The sequence below is a fragment of the Lolium rigidum genome, chromosome 5, assembly GCF_022539505.1.
Source record: "Lolium rigidum isolate FL_2022 chromosome 5, APGP_CSIRO_Lrig_0.1, whole genome shotgun sequence".
NCBI classification, from domain to species: domain Eukaryota; kingdom Viridiplantae; phylum Streptophyta; class Magnoliopsida; order Poales; family Poaceae; genus Lolium; species Lolium rigidum.
Window position 1 is genome coordinate 267136294 of NC_061512.1, and position 18942 is coordinate 267155235.

At 48.6% G+C, this 18942-nt stretch overlaps 3 protein-coding genes across 3 annotated transcripts; 2 read left to right on the forward strand and 1 right to left on the reverse strand.

Annotated features, from left to right (window-relative positions):
• Positions 1–689: 689 nt before the first annotated feature.
• Positions 690–2349, forward strand: LOC124651123 (5-amino-6-(5-phospho-D-ribitylamino)uracil phosphatase, chloroplastic-like). Its single transcript, XM_047190263.1, has one exon. The coding sequence runs from the start codon at positions 852–854 to the stop codon at positions 2043–2045; it is 1194 nt and encodes a 397-aa protein (XP_047046219.1). The 5' UTR covers positions 690–851; the 3' UTR covers positions 2046–2349.
• Positions 2287–7067, forward strand: LOC124657637 (beta-amylase 2, chloroplastic-like). The gene is made up of 12 exons (XM_047196156.1): positions 2287–2411; positions 2497–2557; positions 2987–3175; positions 3358–3688; positions 4062–4444; positions 4545–4748; positions 4851–5045; positions 5132–5296; positions 5430–5690; positions 5887–6105; positions 6324–6543; positions 6638–7067. The coding sequence occupies exons 1-12, from the start codon at positions 2287–2289 to the stop codon at positions 6664–6666; spliced, it is 2382 nt and encodes a 793-aa protein (XP_047052112.1). The 3' UTR covers positions 6667–7067.
• A 72-nt stretch (positions 7068–7139) lies between these two features.
• LOC124651122 lies at positions 7140–10621 on the reverse strand. Its single transcript, XM_047190262.1, has 5 exons — positions 9908–10621; positions 9631–9689; positions 9034–9162; positions 8472–8607; positions 7140–7678 (listed from the first exon to the last, which is right to left on the reverse strand). The coding sequence occupies exons 1-5, from the start codon at positions 10619–10621 to the stop codon at positions 7373–7375; spliced, it is 1344 nt and encodes a 447-aa protein (XP_047046218.1). The 3' UTR covers positions 7140–7372.
• Between the last annotated feature and the right edge of the window lie 8321 nt (positions 10622–18942).

The following is an 18942-nucleotide window of genomic DNA, read 5'->3' on the forward strand; positions in this document are numbered from 1 at the left end:
CTGACGGTTAGGAAGCGAGGGCTCGATGGAACAATTCAGCCACCGTGCACTTTTTAGCACTTTAATTTAATTCCGAGGCCGCTGGAGGGAGCCGCGCGGCAGCTCCACCTCACGTTTCCCCGAATCCCATCTGACGGTCAGTAAGACGCCACGTGTGGCGCATCGGAAGGGGATTCGTCTCGGTTTCCTCCTCCACGACGACGGCGAGCGGTTGCCGATAAAAATAGCAAAGGAAAACACAATCCATCGCGTGGACGAAAAGAGGACAAGAGAGAAGGAAGGAAGGAAGGAAGGAGAAGCTAGACGAGACGAGACGAGTTTCGTTGGCAGCTTCCCCAAGATACCTCGCCGCCGTCCACGCCGTCCAAGGTACGGTGCTTGCCTCCTCCTCCTCCTCCCTTATCCTGTCTGTCCTCGGCTCGCTTGCTTTCCCTCCGCTCCGCTCCGACCGGGACGAATCGAATCCAATCCAATCCAATATGGAATTTGGCGCTGTCTGTTCTTCCTGATAGGTTATAGATGAGAATCGGTCCAGCGATTTCAGTTTTTGTTAGCTGATGCTCTGTTGGCTTCCCGTCGATTAGGATTATTAATTAGGTGCTCGTCCTGTTCTGCTCTGTTTGGTCGCTTGCTCTGTTTGTTCTCGCTTCTTCCAATTCCCTCTTCTTCGATTTCTTTCCGTCTTCTTTGTTGGATTGGTTCTGAGCGATTCTGTCCTTTTCTTCTTGCAGCTTGCGCCAAGAGAGCAAACCGCCGCTGACTGGAGAGCAATTTGTGCGGCCGGCTCAGGGGAGGGATCTCGGCTCTTCTTTTCGATCGGTCGGTAGGTGGGCGGGGCGGCGGATCCAGCCATGATGATGGTGGACACGGTCAGCGCGACGAGCACCTCCTTCATCGCGCACCACCTGTTCGACCACCGCCCCAAGGGCCACCATGGCCTGCCGCGCCGGACGACGCTCCACGTCGTCAACTGCCGCCCCCTGGCCACCTGCTTCTCAGGCCGGCGGCTCGTTGCCCGGCAGCCGTCCCCGGCGAAGGCGGCTCAGCGTCTCGCAGGCTGGCCTGTCCGGGCGCTAGCGGTCGGGGTGACCAAGGAGGCGAGCAGCCCCCATAGGGAGTACAGGGGGATCCCAGGGGACGGCGACACCAGCGACGACTTTGGCTTTGGGGATGACGATCTTGGGGCGGCGCCCACAACGACGCCGTCGTGGCCACCGAGGAACCGGGCAGACGACCCGAGCCTGCACAACCCGCTGCTGCGGCTCGAGCGCATGGGCTGCGGCTGGCTCGGTGTCATCTTCGAGTGGGAGGGGGTGATCGTGGAGGACGACACCAAATTTGAGAAGCAGGCGTGGCTAAGCCTCGCAGAAGAAGAGGGCAAGTCGCCTCCTCTTGCATTTGTGCTCAAGAGAATTGAAGGGATGAAGACGGAACACGCCATCGCAGAGGTGCTCTGCTGGTCCCGGGACCCCGCGGAGCTCAGAAGATTGGCTTCAAGAAAAGAGGAGATCCAGCGCGCCCTCGGTGGCACGGTCCACCAGATGAGGGACGGGTCACGGGAGTTCATGAGCACGCTGGCCAACTACAAGATCCCGCTCGCCGTGGCCTCCACACGCCCCCGCAAGGTGGTCGAGGAGGCCATCGAGGCGGTCGGCGCACGGGGCTTCTTCGCCGCTGTGGTGGCCGCGGAAGACGTCTACCGGGGCAAGCCTGACCCGGAGCTGTTCCTCTACGCCGCGCAGCTGCTGCGCTTCATCCCCGAGCGGTGCATTGTGTTTGGAAACTCCAACTCGGCAGTGGAGGCTGCCCATGACGCCCGCATGAAGTGCGTCGCCGTGGCCAGCAGGCACCCTGTCTACGAGCTCAGCGCCGCAGACCTCGTGGTGAAGCAGCTCGACGAGCTGTCCGTGGTCGACCTCAAAAACCTTGCCGCCGTCGATGACTCTGCTGAGTTTGGCGCTGAGCCTGAGCCAGAGATGGAGGAGGAGGAGGAGGACGCGCCCCCGCCGACGGCGGTGGGCATTGCCGACGATCTCTTCTTGTAGGAGAGGATGAGGATCATGTACATTTGATTGGTCTCTCTCCTGCACTACTAGCACAGCACAGATGACACATGTGTATTGGGTTGGATGATTTGGCATAGTGATGAGGAGGGCTTATTATCCGTCCTAATCCTATGCCGCTGTAGGTTGTGTTATGTACATGAAATGTATCTCTAGAGCTCACAAAAAAACTGTATATATATTATTGGAAAGGAAATGGGGGAACTGGATAGTATACGTACTGATGTGGATGTATAACTCAGAAGATGGATATATGTCTATTTGCAAAGAAGATCAGAATTACATATGCTACTTGTTGCTTGTACTGTTCCTAGTTCCACCAGCAATTGTTTTTCTTCTTATTAGCAGGTGAAAGTTTTGCAATTGTTTGATATTTTGAGGGCCCAGTGAATATTATTGTGTGTGTGATACTGTGATGTTCATGTTTAATCAGAATCGTGAAGAATGAAGGATCAGTGAATGTTCCTGATGTGATGTATAACTTAGATGGATATGTTCGTCTATTTGCAAAGAAAAAGAGAATTACATAGTATGTTTTTGCGTGTTGTATTCCTACTTCCAGCAGTAGTGTTGTAGCTTTTGGGAATATGTACATTCCATTGTTGTTGAGAATTCTGAGGATCCAGTTGTTGAGAGCTTTTGGTTATGTGGAGAATGTCTTGTAGTGGGTGAATAAGGCGACGACCTCTTATTCAGGCACTGAGTTTACATCCAGTGTTTGAGTGAGCAATTAACATGGATGGTCTAATTAGGCACTGAGAATAATGGCATGTAATGTTGTGTTCCACAGAGCAATTCAGGCAGGCACTCAGATGGATATAACTATGTCGATTTGAATACTGTAGCAAAAAAACAAGAATTACTAGTTGAATGCCTGCTCTGTTCCTACTTCCAGCAATACATACAGTTGTTGTTGTTTGCAGATGGAACCAGTTGGCTGGCTGGCTGCTGCTCGTCCTTATCCTGGTGCTTGCAAATACGCCCAAGAGGAGCTTGCTCATCATCTATCTTTGTGCTGTGGCAATGGAAGATTGTGCTGCCGCGAGGAAGGAAGAAGCAAATTAGCTCGCATGGGCGTGCCATCCTGGCCGTCCGTCGTCCTCGCCATACGTGTCGGCACGCTCCCCGCACCATAACACGCGCGTGCGAAACCCTAGCGCGTGCGTGCGTGGGTACATTCCTCGGATTTCCCCTTCCTCTTGAGGCAGGCAGTACGGCGGCGGGGCCGAGGCGAGAGATGCTGCGTGTGGATCCGGGCGTGGACGATGAGATGATGATGATGGGGATCATCAAGGAGGAGGAGGAGGAGGACTCTGAAGAAGAAGATGAAGAGGACGACTACTTGCTGGCTGCCGCCTGCGAGGCTGGGCCAGAGGAGCAGCATCCGCCGGGCCGGCGTGGCGGGCGGAGGGGGCGGGAGGAGAAGGAGCGGACCAAGGTGCGTGAGCGTCGTCGTCGCGCGGTGACGGGGCGGATCCTGGCGGGGCTGCGGCGTCACGGCAACTACAGGCTCCGCGTGCGCGCCGACATCAACGAGGTGGTGGCGGCGCTGGCGAGGGAGGCCGGCTGGGTCGTCCTCCCCGACGGCACCACTTTCCCATCCTCCCACTCCCAGGTACCAGTCAGTCAACTGCGGAGCCAGCTCAGCTAATCAGTGAGTGAGTGAGCACCTGCGTTTATATTTATTTATGACGTCATGAATGGTACTGTACTACAAGGTAGATCAGATGTCGCTTTGCGTGAATATTACCGCATTTATTTATTTATTTAAAAAATATAATAGTATTTCGGAATTAGTAGTATTTTGTTTACGGGGTTTATTTAAGGAGGAATGAATTTTGGTGGCCGTCCATGGTGCGGGCCGGGAGGGACAGGGGAATACGGGATCACGGGCGGGTCACAAGGGGGGTTGTTTCCGTTCCCGCCTCCCGAGGACACGCTCCACCGCCACCCTCCCCTCTTCTTCCTCCTCCCCCATCTCCATTCTCCACCTCCCAGATCCCATGCTAACTCCTCCTCATCCTCCCGTGCTGCCCCGCATCCCGCAGACGATGCTCGCCGCCGCCGCGCCGCCGATCCCCGTCTCGTCCTCCGCCGCGCCCGTACGCGTCGCCGTCGTCTCCCCGCTCGCCGCGCGCCCCATCTCGCGCCGCGCCGGGTACGCCTTCCTCGCGCCCCCGCGCGCCGTGCCAGCAGAGGGCGCAGCGTCGCCGCTGCTCGCCGTGCCCGTCCCCAGAGACGAAGCAGAAGACGACGACAACGCCATCGCCATGGACGGGACCGGCCTCGCCACGTGCCCTGCGCCGGCCGTGGCGCCGCCGCGCCCCCCCGAGCGGGACTTCGCCGGAACGCCCTACGTGCCCGTATACGTCATGCTCCCGGTAAGCCTACCATCTCGATCTGTTCTTGCCCACCTAGCTGCCACTAGCTAGGTCCCGTCCTCATGGACCAAGGAATAAGGGTGTTCTCTGTTGTTGGCAGCTGAACGTGGTGAGCCTGGAGGGCGAGGTGGTGGACGCGGACGAGCTGGTGGGGCAGCTGCGGGTGCTCAAGGCAGCGGGGGTGGACGGGGTCATGGTCGACTGCTGGTGGGGGAACGTCGAGGCGCAAAGGCCGCACCACTACAACTGGACAGGATACAGGAGACTCTTCCACATCATCAGGGAGCTCAAGCTAAAGCTGCAGGCAAGTCACCTCCTCTGTTTTCCTTTTACCAGACTCAGCCTAGCCTAGCCTATGCCTAGCACACGGGCTGATTTCCCTCTTCTGCTCGCTCGCTACACTTAGGTGGTCATGTCCTTCCACGAGTGCGGAGGCAACGTCGGGGACGACGTGTCCATCCCTCTCCCGGACTGGGTGAGAGAGATCGGGAAGAGCAATCCGGATATCTACTTCACCGACAGGGAAGGCAGGCGCAACACTGAGTGCCTTTCGTGGGGCATCGACAAAGAAAGAGTTCTGCAGGGCAGAACGGCAGTGGAGGTACTCTTATCCAAACTAGCTAGTATCAAGGTTATAGTATGTCTTCTCATTCCCACTAATTAATTATGTAAGGGTCAATGATGCAGGTCTACTTTGACTTCATGAGAAGCTTCCGAGTTGAATTCGATGACTATTTTGAGGATGGGATCATCTCGGAAATCGAGGTTGGGCTAGGGGCTTGTGGAGAGTTACGCTATCCGTCCTACGCAGCAAACCATGGCTGGAAATACCCTGGCATTGGAGAATTTCAGGTAAACCTTTCTTTCTTTCGTCTCCTCTCTTCATCTTGCTCTGCAGGGTTCAGTATCTACTTAAATGTTGGCATCCACAATCCATGCGATATATCATCTAATGTACCTGGATGTTTTTTTTTCTTCCTTCCAGTGCTATGACAGGTACTTGCAGAAAAATCTTAGGAGGGCTGCAGAAGCACGGGGACACACCATATGGGCAAGATCACCAGACAACGCAGGCCATTATAATTCTGAACCAAACAATACTGGTTTTTTCTGTGATGGAGGGGATTATGATAGCTATTATGGCCGCTTTTTCCTCAACTGGTACTCCCAGGTGTTGCTGGATCATGCAGACCGCGTACTAATGCTAGCCAGGTTGGCTTTTGAAGGTTCAGCTATTGCTGTCAAGGTCAGTTATAGATCGTTGTTAGCTCACAAAGTATATGTTATGTACCCGTTTCCAGTTTTTTGGAGGCTGTATTTGGGGGCTTTTGTTCCAGTTTTGGGATGTTGATCTTAGTAGACTTGTTCTCTCTCATTTGCTTGCCAAGTAAACTAAAGGATTGGACATCAAATAGATTCATTCACTCTTGTGACATGAACAGGTATCAGGCATACACTGGTGGTACAAAACTGCTAGTCATGCTGCTGAGCTGACTGCTGGGTTTTATAACCCATGTAACCGTGATGGCTATGCTCCAATTGCTCAAGTGTTGAAAAAACATGGTGCAGCTCTGAACTTCACATGCGTTGAATTGCGCACTATGGATCAACATGAGGTATTCCCTGAGGCCTTAGCAGATCCAGAAGGCCTGGTATGGCAGGTATGTGACCTCCTGTAATTATAGCCATTGCTCATCATTCTCTTTCACATTTTCATAGTGGCAGCTTAGAGTGCTAATCTGGTAAGCAAACATATCTGACAGCAATACAAACAACTGGTTTAGTACATCTTGTGTTCAATTGGATCCTGCTGTTTACTTAAGAACAGCTATCTTGATAGTATGTCAGTGTTTCATCTGTTAACATATATCGTTTTCAGGTGCTAAATGCAGCCTGGGATGCTGGGATACAAGTGGCTAGTGAGAATGCTCTGCCTTGCTACGACAGAGATGGCTACAACAAAACTTTGGAGAATGCCAAGCCACGGAACGATCCAGATGGACGTCATCTGTTTGGATTCACCTACCTTAGGCTGTGCAGCGTCCTCTTTGAGAGACCCAATTTTATGGAGTTCGAGCGTTTCGTTAAGAGGATGCACGGTAGGATCAACAGATCTCTTGTCACAGCGGCGCCCCAGTTTACCTCCTGTATATATACTGCCATGTTTACAGTTTCTTTTGGTGTTCTTCGCAGGTGAAGCAGTTCTCGACTTGCAGGCGTAGATTGTTAGTGTTACATGCATATATATACAAGACATTCTGATTGGCTAGGGCTTTATGGCTCATCGGGAACCACATATGCCATTTTTGTTATAGGCAGTATTACCGGAATATATTTGAGCACTGAACCAAACAATGTCTCTCCATGATGTAAATCATATTTTTTGCATATACTTGCCAAATGGCTGACACCACAAGCATTGGGTCATAGCCTTTGTAAAAGACCGAGGACATCTGCTTACCTATGTTCTAGGTGATGTTGTTCACTCTACCGATGCAGATTAGAAGCATTGCTTTTGTTACTGATATGCATGTCATGTATTTCTTGTTGATGGAGGGATCTCATCGTTCAAAGCTGTTGGGATGTTATATACAAATAATGGAATTTGATTTAAAATCTCCTATCTTTTCGAGCATTGATGATTTGTTTAGACATGGTGAGATTGGACTTATTACATGTAGCACAAGGTATAATGTATTTTTTTTGTCTCCTGTTATATACATTAATACATACTTCAACTGGAAATAAGGAATTTTTTGTCCCTGTACATTTCACACCACATCTGTATCACAAGGAGATGCAAGTACAAATTCAATGAAGAACAGAAATACCATGTGCAAAGAATAAACAAGATACTACAAAAAGAATTTACAACACAGTATGTTTAGGCCAAGAAAACAAAAACGAAGAAACTTTACATGGTTTGCATCAGGAAGAGGGAGAGGAGCTACGCAGCACAATCTGGCCATCCTCATCTTTTTCGAACACCTGCTCTATGAGGTCGTCCCAGCTCACCCGCGGCTGCTTCGAGCCTGATAGTGGGAAGCTCTCACTCCTCTCAGGCCATGTACCACCAAATGTACCGTACGCCGAGGCGATCCCTGACACCGACAGTGTGGCAGCCCTGCGCAGCGCCGCCTTATGCTCCTCCACATGTTCCCGCTGCACCGTCTCGTCCCGCTCCATTTGCTGGTCCGATGGCACTGACATCGCGTTCTCCTTCTCCAGCATCAGCTGTGTATGTGCAAGGGCATATGAACATTGCAATAAATTACTACAGACATTGCATGATGTGTGCTGCCTCTATCTTAATTCTGAACAAAGTTTTTCCACCTTACTAGATGCTTCAGCAAATCTTACATTTTGACAGATCTACACTCTACAGATACTCTAGGCTGTGCACAGCTTGACTCCAGCTAAGCTATAACTTACCACAGATGAAAATACAAACATACTTATAGTACCATGTTTGTGTAAGTGCAGGTTTCCATGTTTAAGAAGAACTACGATCATCTTCCGAAGGATAAAAATACTTTGGCCTCTACAAAGAGGCAACACGGGGTAATCCAAACTACTTCCTCACTTATGGTGATGGGAAATCAGCCGCAAGGGCCCAGGAGCATATCTAAATTTATTCCATGAAAACCCCAAAGTATGATGGTAGATATCTATATTTGTGAAGTTTTTCTTTTCTCTCTAGTGTCAGTTTCTAGGAAAATTCTACTAGATTACTTAGCCATCTGTTTATCTCTTCATTTAGTAAAACCAAGTTGGAGGAGGCTGCTATTCTGCATTACACTTACACAAAGGTCTCAGACTTAAGTTCAAGAAGGGATAGTATCTGCTCCGCTACATGAGGTGTTTGTCTAGATGGCATGCACCGCTTGAAACAGTGAGTGCTAGATTGCATATTTGTAAGTGGCAGAACATCAAAACTACAATTTGGTATAACAGGATTTTATTTTTGCTTTCCTTTATGAAATAGCGGCACAACATATTCTGTTTTATGCACAAGCACAAGACTTACATCCAAAGCTTTCTGGCCTTCCCGCTCGATCCAAATAATGGCATGATCCATCGTGGCGTTGCAGGAAAGAACTACATGCTCAAATCGACCATCCACCGGCACAGCTGTTTTGACCACCGGTGGATATCTCCCACACCTGCGTGGGTTTCACCAACAAAGTTTTTTATGACAATATTGGAAGTTTCCATTAGGAAAATGGTAGTATTCTGACTGAGAAAAATCTGAAGAAAGCAGTAGCATGTTAAATTGTTTTAGTAATATTAAACAGTACCATGAGCCATGCCATCAATAGTGTCTAATGGGTGGACTATGTTCTTACAGATCAATGGGCATAAATTATTGTGAAGGTTCTCATAGGATACCAGGGATGCAGATGAATCCTTGACACCAATCAGCTACATTATTTCTACTAGTGAAATTTGTGAGAACCTCTGCCATTACCCCATTCACTTTTTTTTGTAACACTAGGAACATATGAGTGGTACTTAGTGTTTGCTCTGGAACAATGTTATATTTCAGATCCTTTGAGTAGTTTTATACAGTTATTAAGAACAGAGGGTACCTGAAACTTTTCCTTTCCACAATGTGATATATCCGACCTGGTGCATAGAGCCTCCTTGGATCTTTCAACAGAGCATCTTCAGGTATGCATGTATCCTTCAAACATCTCAAACATAGGAGACATGGCAGACTGCCCAAGAGAAGATGGTCCAATTTTAAAATTGCTTCAACCCATAAAGCTGGAAGAAAATAGTCACATTGCATTCAACATACTCGATATGATAACTAACATAAAACCAGTAATTAGAAAGAAAAAAAGATCATACACCCCAAAAACAAGAAAATAATTACCTAGATAACAATGCAAATTCTACTACATCACAGCAGCTAGTGCCAGTTGAATCACTGTATCCCCAGGGAGAGAGATATAGTTGCTAATTCTTACTTTGAAGGCCTAGAATAGGCAACAGAGGTAACTAATTCAAGAATTATAATGAATCGTGAGTTTATGACATGCTAAATTTTCAAGTTTCAACTGATACACTTGAACTAAAATCACATAATGTAAAGGTGTGTGTGGTAGTAGAATCATACTATATCTAACAGAAGAGCGGTGAGTATGAAAATAGAATAAAGAGCAATGGCGCCATGTGCGTACCAGAGAATAGACTTGAAAATATCTTCTAAAGGAGTAGCAGTCCGAGGCAAGAAATCATCCTGTCAATAAGAAGAAGAACTATATATGTTGAGCTTCACACCTCAACGTTCTATCCTAGAAACTTTATGCTGAATTAGATTTAACCTATATCGTTTGGAAGCGGCAGCAAGCTGTATGCGGTATGACAGTAGTAGCACATGACGAAAAAAATTCAGACGGAGTACTGAATTTGCAAAGTGGAATGAACAATTTCAGGCAGTAGAACATGTATGACGACCTGTAGGACGACGGAGTTGATGACGTCTGCGTATCTGACTGCAAGGTTGAGCGACATACACCTGGCTGGGGCCACGGCATAGCACCTGGTCCTTGAGCGGCATACCCCTAGCTTGTCTAGGTTGAGGACGACGACCATGGTGAGCATGGCGGCGACCCCTGCGCCTAGGGAGTGTCCCGTGAAGGTGAGCGTGTAGTCGGGGTAGCGGTGGAGGAGGTCCCGTAGCAGGTCGCACTCCTTGTCGAGCACCCAGCCTGCGGCGCGGAGTAGGCCGTTGTGGACGTAGCCGCCGTCGAAGCGTCGCTTGCCTAGGCGGTTGTCTAGGAGCAGCGCGTAGTCAGACTCGCGGCCGAGGTTGAGGCCCCGGAGCGCGAGCACGATGTCGGCGTGCGCGTGGTCGAGGTAGACGAGGTAGGGCGTGACCCGGCCGCGCGTGTGGGCGTAGGTGCGGCGGCGGACGATGTTGGCCGGGTCGACGGTAGGGGAGAGGAGGGGCGGGGTCGGGGTCGGGGTCGGGGTCGGGGAGGAAGGGTCGTCGTAGTTGGCCATGATGATGCGGCACATGCGGGGGACGGGGGCGAAGTCGGCGGCGGCGGCATGGCCCCAGGTGGCGCTGTCGCGGTCACCGGTGTGGAGGCAGCGCTTGACCGCCCAGCGCGCGCAGCCCAGGCAGTAGACGCACTCCAGCAGCGGCAGCCCGCACGCGAGCGACATGCCAGCCGGCCGGCCACCGCGGCCGCTGCCGCTGGGTCGGGAATTGCGCCGAGCAGGTGGTGCGCGTGCGCGAGCGCGACGAGTCGAGTCGGGATCGGGAGGATATTCCTTGGGTACTTCCTCTTCCTGTGGCGATCGGATCCGAGCGCTGCATCTGTGTCTGTGTGAGAGATTTAGTTGTTGGAGTACAAAACTCTGAGTTCGAGTAGAAGAAATAGTCCATCCGATTAGAGCTAAACAACCAAGTACTAATATTAAATGGAAATGGAGACCAGGCCAGGTCATGAGAGACAGAGTGACACATGGAAGAAGAAGAAGAACAAGAAGAAAAAAAAAGGATAATTTCTTAATATGCCGACGATACAATTCCAATTATGTTTATGGATCGTGATCTTGAAAAAGCTCGCTACCTCAAATTGATTTTGGCGGCGTTCGAGCAGCTTTCGGGGCTAAAGGTTAATTTTCATAAAAGTGAATTGTTTTGTTTCGGTGATGCTCAAGATAATGCAACTTTTTATGCTGAGTTGTTTGGTTGTGGGAAATGCCAATTTCCTGTTTGATATTTGAGGATTCCGATTCATTATCGAACACTTAAATGCTGAATGGAAAGTAGTGGAAGAAAGACTTCAAAAGTTGTTTGTCTCAGTAGTTGGAAACATAAATTGTTGTTCCTCGGAGGAAAACGGGTACTCATTAATTCAGTATTGACCAAACATGGTACTATATATAATATATTTCTTTCTTTAATCAAAAAGAGTCTTGCACAAACTCGATTATTATCGATCCAGATTCTTTTGGCAAGAGGACAGCTGAGAAAAGAAATGTCGACTAGTAAATGGAGTATAGTCTGTAGACCCAGAGATCAAGGTGGGCTTGGAGTTCATGACCTTGAGGTCAAGAACACAACCTTATACTAGGTAAATGGATGTTTAAACTTCTTACCGATGACGGGGTTTGGCAAACTATTCTAAGTCGAAAGTATATCGGTTCGAAGGCGTTATCCCAAGTGGTTTGGAAACTAGGGGATTCACATTTTTTGGGTTGGTCTCATGGCTTCGAAGAAATTCTTCTTTCTCCATGGTATTTTTTCCATCAATAATGGAGCACATATACGGTTTTGGGAGGACATTTGGTTAGACAACGCCCTTCTAAGCGAATAGTATCCTGCTTTTTATAGTATTGTTCGTCGCGAAAGTGATACCATTGCTACGGTAATGGCTACCTCACCTCCGGATGTGACGTTTAGACCGGATTTGATTGGGCAGAGGCTAGTTGCATGGAATACCTTACTACTTCGTCTGGAGGATATTCAACTATCACCTGAACTTGACGATTTTTTTTGGAACCTACACGCCAATGGCACCTTCTCGGTAGATCTCATGTACAAAGCGATCCTCCAATATGATGTACCACTTGATAATAATAAGAAAATTTGGAAGATGAGACCATTAAAAAATAAAAAATGGATGGTATCTTCGTCGTGGGGTTATTCTCACCAAAGACAATCTTGTTAAGTGCAATTGGCATGGAAGTACTCGGTGTGTTTTATGCCACCACGACGAAACTATCAAACACTTATTCTTCGAATGTCGGTTCACTCGGATCTATATGGTTGATCATCCAAGTAGCTTCCAACCTTTATCCTCCGACTAGTGTTGCCAATATCTTAGGAAATTGGCTTCATGGTATCGATTCAAGGTTTAGATTGCTTCTTAGGGTGGGTGCACTGGCGGTTATCTAGGCGCTATGGCTATGTAGAAATGACAAGATTTTTAATGATAAAAATTGTTCTATCTTGCAGGTAATCTACAGATGTACCGGCACTAGTAGGAAAACCCTTATAGGCGAAGCTTAGTTCTGTGGCGCACCGTTTTGAGTGCGCCACAGAAACTTATTTTGTGGCGCACAAAGCTCGGTGCGCCACAGAAATAGCTTAATTTTGTGGCGCAGCAGCCGACCATGCGCCACAAAAACTTGGCGGGCCCCACAACCTGTCACCCCCAATTATCGGTGTACGTATTTCCGTGGCGCACGCGGTGCGCTGCGCCACGTAGAGTCACTGTTTCGTGGCGCACTTGCTTTGGTGCGCCACGAAGTAGTTGATTCTGTGGCGCACTTGTTCCGGTGCGCCACGTGACTAAGGGAACTTAGCTATATCATCCCGTGCCCTCCCCCGCCCACGCCCGTTCACCTCGATCTGATCCGTACCGCGCGCCTCTCCCTCTCCCCTCTCCTCACCGCGCGCCGCCATGGTCGCCGCCATCGCCGTCGCCGTCGCCGCCGCCTTCCTACGCGAGGGCCGCCTGCCGCCACGCTCCTCCCATCCCCGCCACCTGCAGCACAAGCTGCCGCTACGGCGAGGAGGGGCCGCCGCGAGGAGGGGCCGCCGTCGCGTCAAGGTGGAGGAGCCGCCGCGACCTCCACCCTTGCCGTCGTCGTCGGTGAGCTCCTCCACAACCGTTGTTGTCGTCGGTGAGCTCCCTCCCTCTTCCTCCCCTCCCCTCCCTCTTCCTCCCCCGCGCGAGCACAACGTGCTCGACGAAATGCTCGCTCCGGATGTATTGCTGCTTTGTTGCTCGGGATGCATTGCCCCTAATCGTTTTGCTTCATATGGTGTTCATATGCATTGCTGCTGCTGCTAGTGATGCTTATTGGAGTGTTCTATATGTTGTTCTGAACTCCGTACAATGTGACAATGAAATTGTTCTCGAACCGTACTCGTATATGGTGTTCATATGCATTGCTGCTGCTGCTAGTGATGCTTATAGAAAGATGTGACAATGAAATTGTCTATGCTTATAGAAATTGGAGTGTTCTATATGCTTATAGAAATTGTCTATGCCTCTGCCTCGCCTCTCTGTACTTGTTCTATAAATCCTTGTCCGAACCCGTACAAGGTAATGAAGACTTGCTCACTTGGTATTGCTTGCTAGTTGGACATTTGGTTGGTTTTGATGCTACTGGTTCATTTAAATGCATGAAATGCTACTATGGTATGCTACCGTGGTATCCTTGTGAAGAAAATGATGGATTCTTGTGAGCTTATGGTATGCTACTATGCTACCTGTGGTATCCTGGTTGCCTCCTTAATTGATGCCCTATGATCCAAATTACTATATTATTGGATTGAGTGTTATGGCTCATCGCTTGTTTGCTCTCCAAATTACCAAGTGATGAATATATAATCCCTTTGGAGCATCTGCCCCATGCTATATATGTGTATTTGACCATGCTTATGATGGATTTCTTTTAAGGACTCTAGCTAGATTAGAGGGGAAAAGTTGCTGCTTTGTTGCCTATGATAATGGATCATCAAATGTTTCCCTTTGTCCCTGGTTGCCTCCTTAATTGATGCCTTATGATCCAAATGACCCAAGTCCCTTGCATGATCCATTTGTCCCTAATGTTGCTTAAGATGAATAAATTCCCTCTAATCACCATTTGGAGATCAAGACTAGTTCTTGATTTCCATTAGCTAGACTCCAATATTAAAAATTTCTCCCAAATATGGAGACAAACATTTTAACATTACCCCAATTGATGCCTTTGTCCTCGGTTGCCTCCTTAATTGATGCCTTATGATCTATTTCTTGTTGGCTTTGATGAAAATAGAGATATCCACAGTAGGGGATCATGTAAATGAATGCCACCGTGGTATCCTTTGAAGAAAAAGGATCAGTTTCGATGGTTTTAAAAGGCTAGGTGGTGCTAGGTGATTAAGTTGGCTACCAAGACTTGTCTCATCTGGTTAGCTGGGATATGCTATGTGTTGTTGCTTGTTTAGGCATATCTATCACTTACTCGGATTTATCGGTTCTTGATTGGCCTCTCTTATGCCAAGCATCACTTGGTCTATATACCAAGTGATGAATAATCCCTTTGGAGCATCTGGCTCCATGCATGCTATGTGTGTTTGTGCATCTTGACTTATGTCACCATGGTTGCTGGTTTGGTGGTGTTTTTGTACTTGTCGATGATTAGATGGTTGGTCGATCACTCGTACACTCGGGGGTGGAGCAAGTGAGGCTTGGTGTGATGGCACAAATATCAATATCTTGTGCATCCTACCTGGCCTCACTTACTCCATCCCTCGGATGTTAATATTTGTTTCGACCAACAAAGTATGAGGCATTCCATTTAGTTGATACCACTTGGCTCTTTCTTCCATTTTAGTGCCGATGATTAGAATGTTCGGTCAATCAGTACACTCCGGGTGTCGCTAGTGAGCTCTGGTGTGATGGCACAAATATCAATCTCTTGTGCATCCTACCCGGCCTCACTAACGCCATCCCGGGATGTTCATATTTGTTTCGACCAACAAAGTATGAGGCATTCCATTTAGTTCATACTAGCTACTTCTTAATTGCATTGGCCTTTCTTCCATTTTAGTGCCGATGATTAGAATGTTTGGTCACCTATACGCCGCAATATACTTTGTAGACGAGCCCCCTTTTCCCTGGCCGCCGTTCCGTGAACGAGTCCTTGATCTTCCATTTTAGTGCCGATGATTAGAATGTTCCCATTAATCGGTACATCTGGTAAGTCGCCGACATGCCTCTCCGGCGCAGCACCACTTTTCTTCTCTCGCCGTCGAGTACGTGAACGAGTCCTTAATGCCAAGACGGTGCCGAGCCTCCCTAGCATCATGCCGACCCACTGTTGTCGCGCTTCAGGCCGTGTCGATCATGCGCCCTGCACTCTTCGCCTTCTTGCCCGGTGAAGCGAACAGACCAATCGTTGGAATAAGGAAGCCGATGACGGCCGATCGCAATTTAATCTTGCGACCGGCTGTCATCGGTTTCCTTATTCCAACGATCAGCCTATTGGTTCACCGGGCAAGAAGGCGAACGATGCAGAGCGCGGACACACGGCTTGAAGCGCGGCAACACGGCCCGGCATAATGCTGGGCAGGCCGGCACGGTCTTTGCATCAAGGACTCGTTCACCGGACAGCGAGGGACCGGCGTGGTTCCGCGCCGGAGATGCAGATCGGCGTTGTTGTGTCGTCAAGCACCCGTTGATGGAACGCCGACCGGGGAAAGGGGGCCCTTCCGCAAAGTATTTGTGTTGACCAACAATGTATGAGGCACATATTCTATTTTGTCATTCCATTTGCTTTGAGATTTTCAAAATGCCGATGATTAAAATGTTTGGTCACCGTACACTCGGGGGTGGCGTAAGTGAGCCCGGTAAGATAGCACAAATATCAATCTCTTGTGCATCCTACCCGGCCTCGCTTACACCATCCCTAAATGTTAATATTTGTGTTGACCAACAATGTATGAGGCACTTATTCCATTTTGTCATTCCATTTGCTTTGAGATTTTCAAAATGCCGATGATTAAAATGCTTGGTCACCGTACACTCGGGGCGGTGTTAGTGAGCCTCGTGTGATTGCACAAATATCAATCTCTTGTGCATCCTACCTGGCTCGCTAACTCCGTCCCGGAATGTTAATATTTGTTTCGACCAACAAAGTATGAGGCCCTTGTCATTCCATTTGCTTTGGTATTTTCAAAATGCCGATGATTAAAATGTTGGTCACCGTACACTTGGGGGTGGCGTAAGTGAGCTCTGGTAAGATAGCACAAATATCAATCTCTTGTGCATCGGACTTGGTCTCACCGACGCCATCCCTAAATGTTAATATTTGTGTTGACCAACAATGTATGAGGCACTTATTCCATTTTGTCATTCCATTTGCTTTGACATTTTCAAAATGCCGATGATTAAAATGTTTGGTCACCGTACACTCGGGGGCGGCGTAAGTGAGCTCGGTAAGATAGCACAAATATCAATCTCTTGTGCATCGGACTTGGTCTCACTTACACCGTCCCTGAATGTTAATATTTGTGTTGACCAACAATGTATGAGGCATTTATTCCATTTCTCTTGTGCATCGGATACTTGTTGGTCTCACTTTCTTCCATTTTCATCATAGTAGGAACTGGATGGAAGGACCCCGATGCAAGCGAGCCTCGGTGGGTAGAGATGACGGAGCAAAGGAGGAACCGGATGAAGACTACTTTGTATCTCGAAATTGTGAATTTTGTATGAATTATGAGTTGTATGCAAAACATTTGACACTTGCCACTATATATGTATCTCGATCGGGCTCTAAGTAATGTGATGATGATGTCTATGTTATATCTGTGCAATGTACATGATATTTATATTATATCTGAATGTTGCTGTATATAACCTGTGTATCTCAGTATTGTGTATCTGTATTGCTGTGTATAAACCGCATATGTATAGCGAGCAGCACAAAATCGTGTATAATACAAGCAAATTCCGTGGCGCACTAAGAAGCAATTCCGTGGCGCACTCTTTTCGTGGCGCACCTAAGAACAAGTGCGCCACGAAATCTTATTTCTGTGGCGCACGACCAGGTGCGCCACAGAAAGCTTATTTTTGTGGCGACGTTTCTGGGGCGCACCACCCGTGTGCCACAGAATCAAATTTTCGTGCGCCACTGATGAGGCTTTTCCTACTAGTGCGGTATTCTCCGTTTGTGGCCACATCTTCATTGAATGGAGAACCGCGACCTCTTTATGAAGGTCTGCACACGATTGGAGACTGCGGCGATGGATACTTTTTCCTACATGGGTGGCCGCATAATCTACGGATTAAAGCTCCACCTACCCCTTAGGATTTTTGCATTTTATCGATACAATATGTATTATCTCTTTTTATCTTCTGATACTTGGTTTTGAGACTTATAAACGGCTGTGTGCATCTTGGTTATGCAGAGGTCGGGTGTAATTGCTTCTTTAAGTAATAAAGCACCCATTATCGAAAAAGAAACCGAGAGTTAACTCTCAGTACATCGATCTTTTTCTCCACCTTCGGCCCCTCCCGAAGCCACCACCGGTTGGATAGTCGTCCACCCCGCCCGCGGGCGATGTGCTGCCGCACACATTGTCTCCCCACCCTGCCCCAAGCTCCCCCGTCCGCCGGTCCATAGTCGCTCGACCATCCCTCTAAGCCCCGCTACCTTCTTCTTCGGTGACGGCACCCCGCCCCCTCACCCGCACCATAAGGTCCATCCTCGCCATCACCGGCTCCGGCTCTGCGGACGTTCCTCCGCCACTCCCTCCTCCCGCTCGATGTGCTCAAGGTAGAAGACTACGCACGAATCTTGGCGCCATTCAGTGGCTGCAGATTCTACTGAGCTCTAACCTAAATCTCAGAATTAGCAAACCCATTCTAAAAATACCTAGTGCACCCTATAGATACTCACATATGCCCACACCCATAAACAGAAGGGGGGCTGTTGAGCGTTCCCTTGAGATCAAAACTTGCGATCCCCTAGTGGAGAAGCCAACACGTGTTTTGCAACTAGTTAAAATAGGTGTGAAATCAAATGCGTTGACCCCCAATCCCCAACTACCCCACACTCCGCAGCGGCCTGCTCCCCCGACCTCCCGCAACAAGCTCCGTCCAAACATCTCGCACCGGTGTCCAAGCTCTAACCCTTCCGCAAACTCCGCTTCAAGAGACAGTTGCTGCCCTAGCAAAATCCTCACTTGCTTGTAGCCAACAATCGGCTATCTATTGGACTTGCTCTAAATGGAAAAGGCAGGCCATGGCGCCACCAGTCCAACCCCATTTACTTTGCTAAGTAGACATCTAGTAAAAAAATTGGTGTACATTCAAGGATCACCCGCTACCGCCGCTCCTGACCCCTCCATGGCGATGGAGTCGGCCGCCACCCCTATCCCTCTACTCCTCCCCTGAACTCATCTTCTCCAGACGCCTCCATCATGTCCATTGAGCAGCCGGTGTCCGATGAGATATGTGGAGGACCACACGAGCCTATACTGTTGGAGATATGCCCAAGAGGCAATAATAAATTAGTTATTATTATATCTTAGTGTTCATGATAAATGTTTACATCCCATGCTATAATTGTATTAACCGAAACATTGATACTAGCTTGTTGATTAATTGATGATCATGGTTTCGTGATCATGAACATTGGATGTTGTTAATAACAAGGTTATGTCATTGGGTGAATGATATAATGGACATACACCCAAATAAGCGTAGCATGAGATCAAGTCATTAAGTTCAACTTGCTATAAGCTTTCGATACATAGTTACCTAGTCCTTCGACCATGAGATCATGTAAATCACTTACACCGGAAGGGTACATTGATTACATCAAACGCCATTGCGTAAATGGGTGGTTATAAAGATGGGATTAAGTATTCGGAAAGTGTGAGTTGAGGCATATGGATCAACAATGGGATTTGTCCATCCCGTTGACGGATAGATATACTCTGGGCCCTCTCGGTGGAATGTCGTCTAATTAGCTTG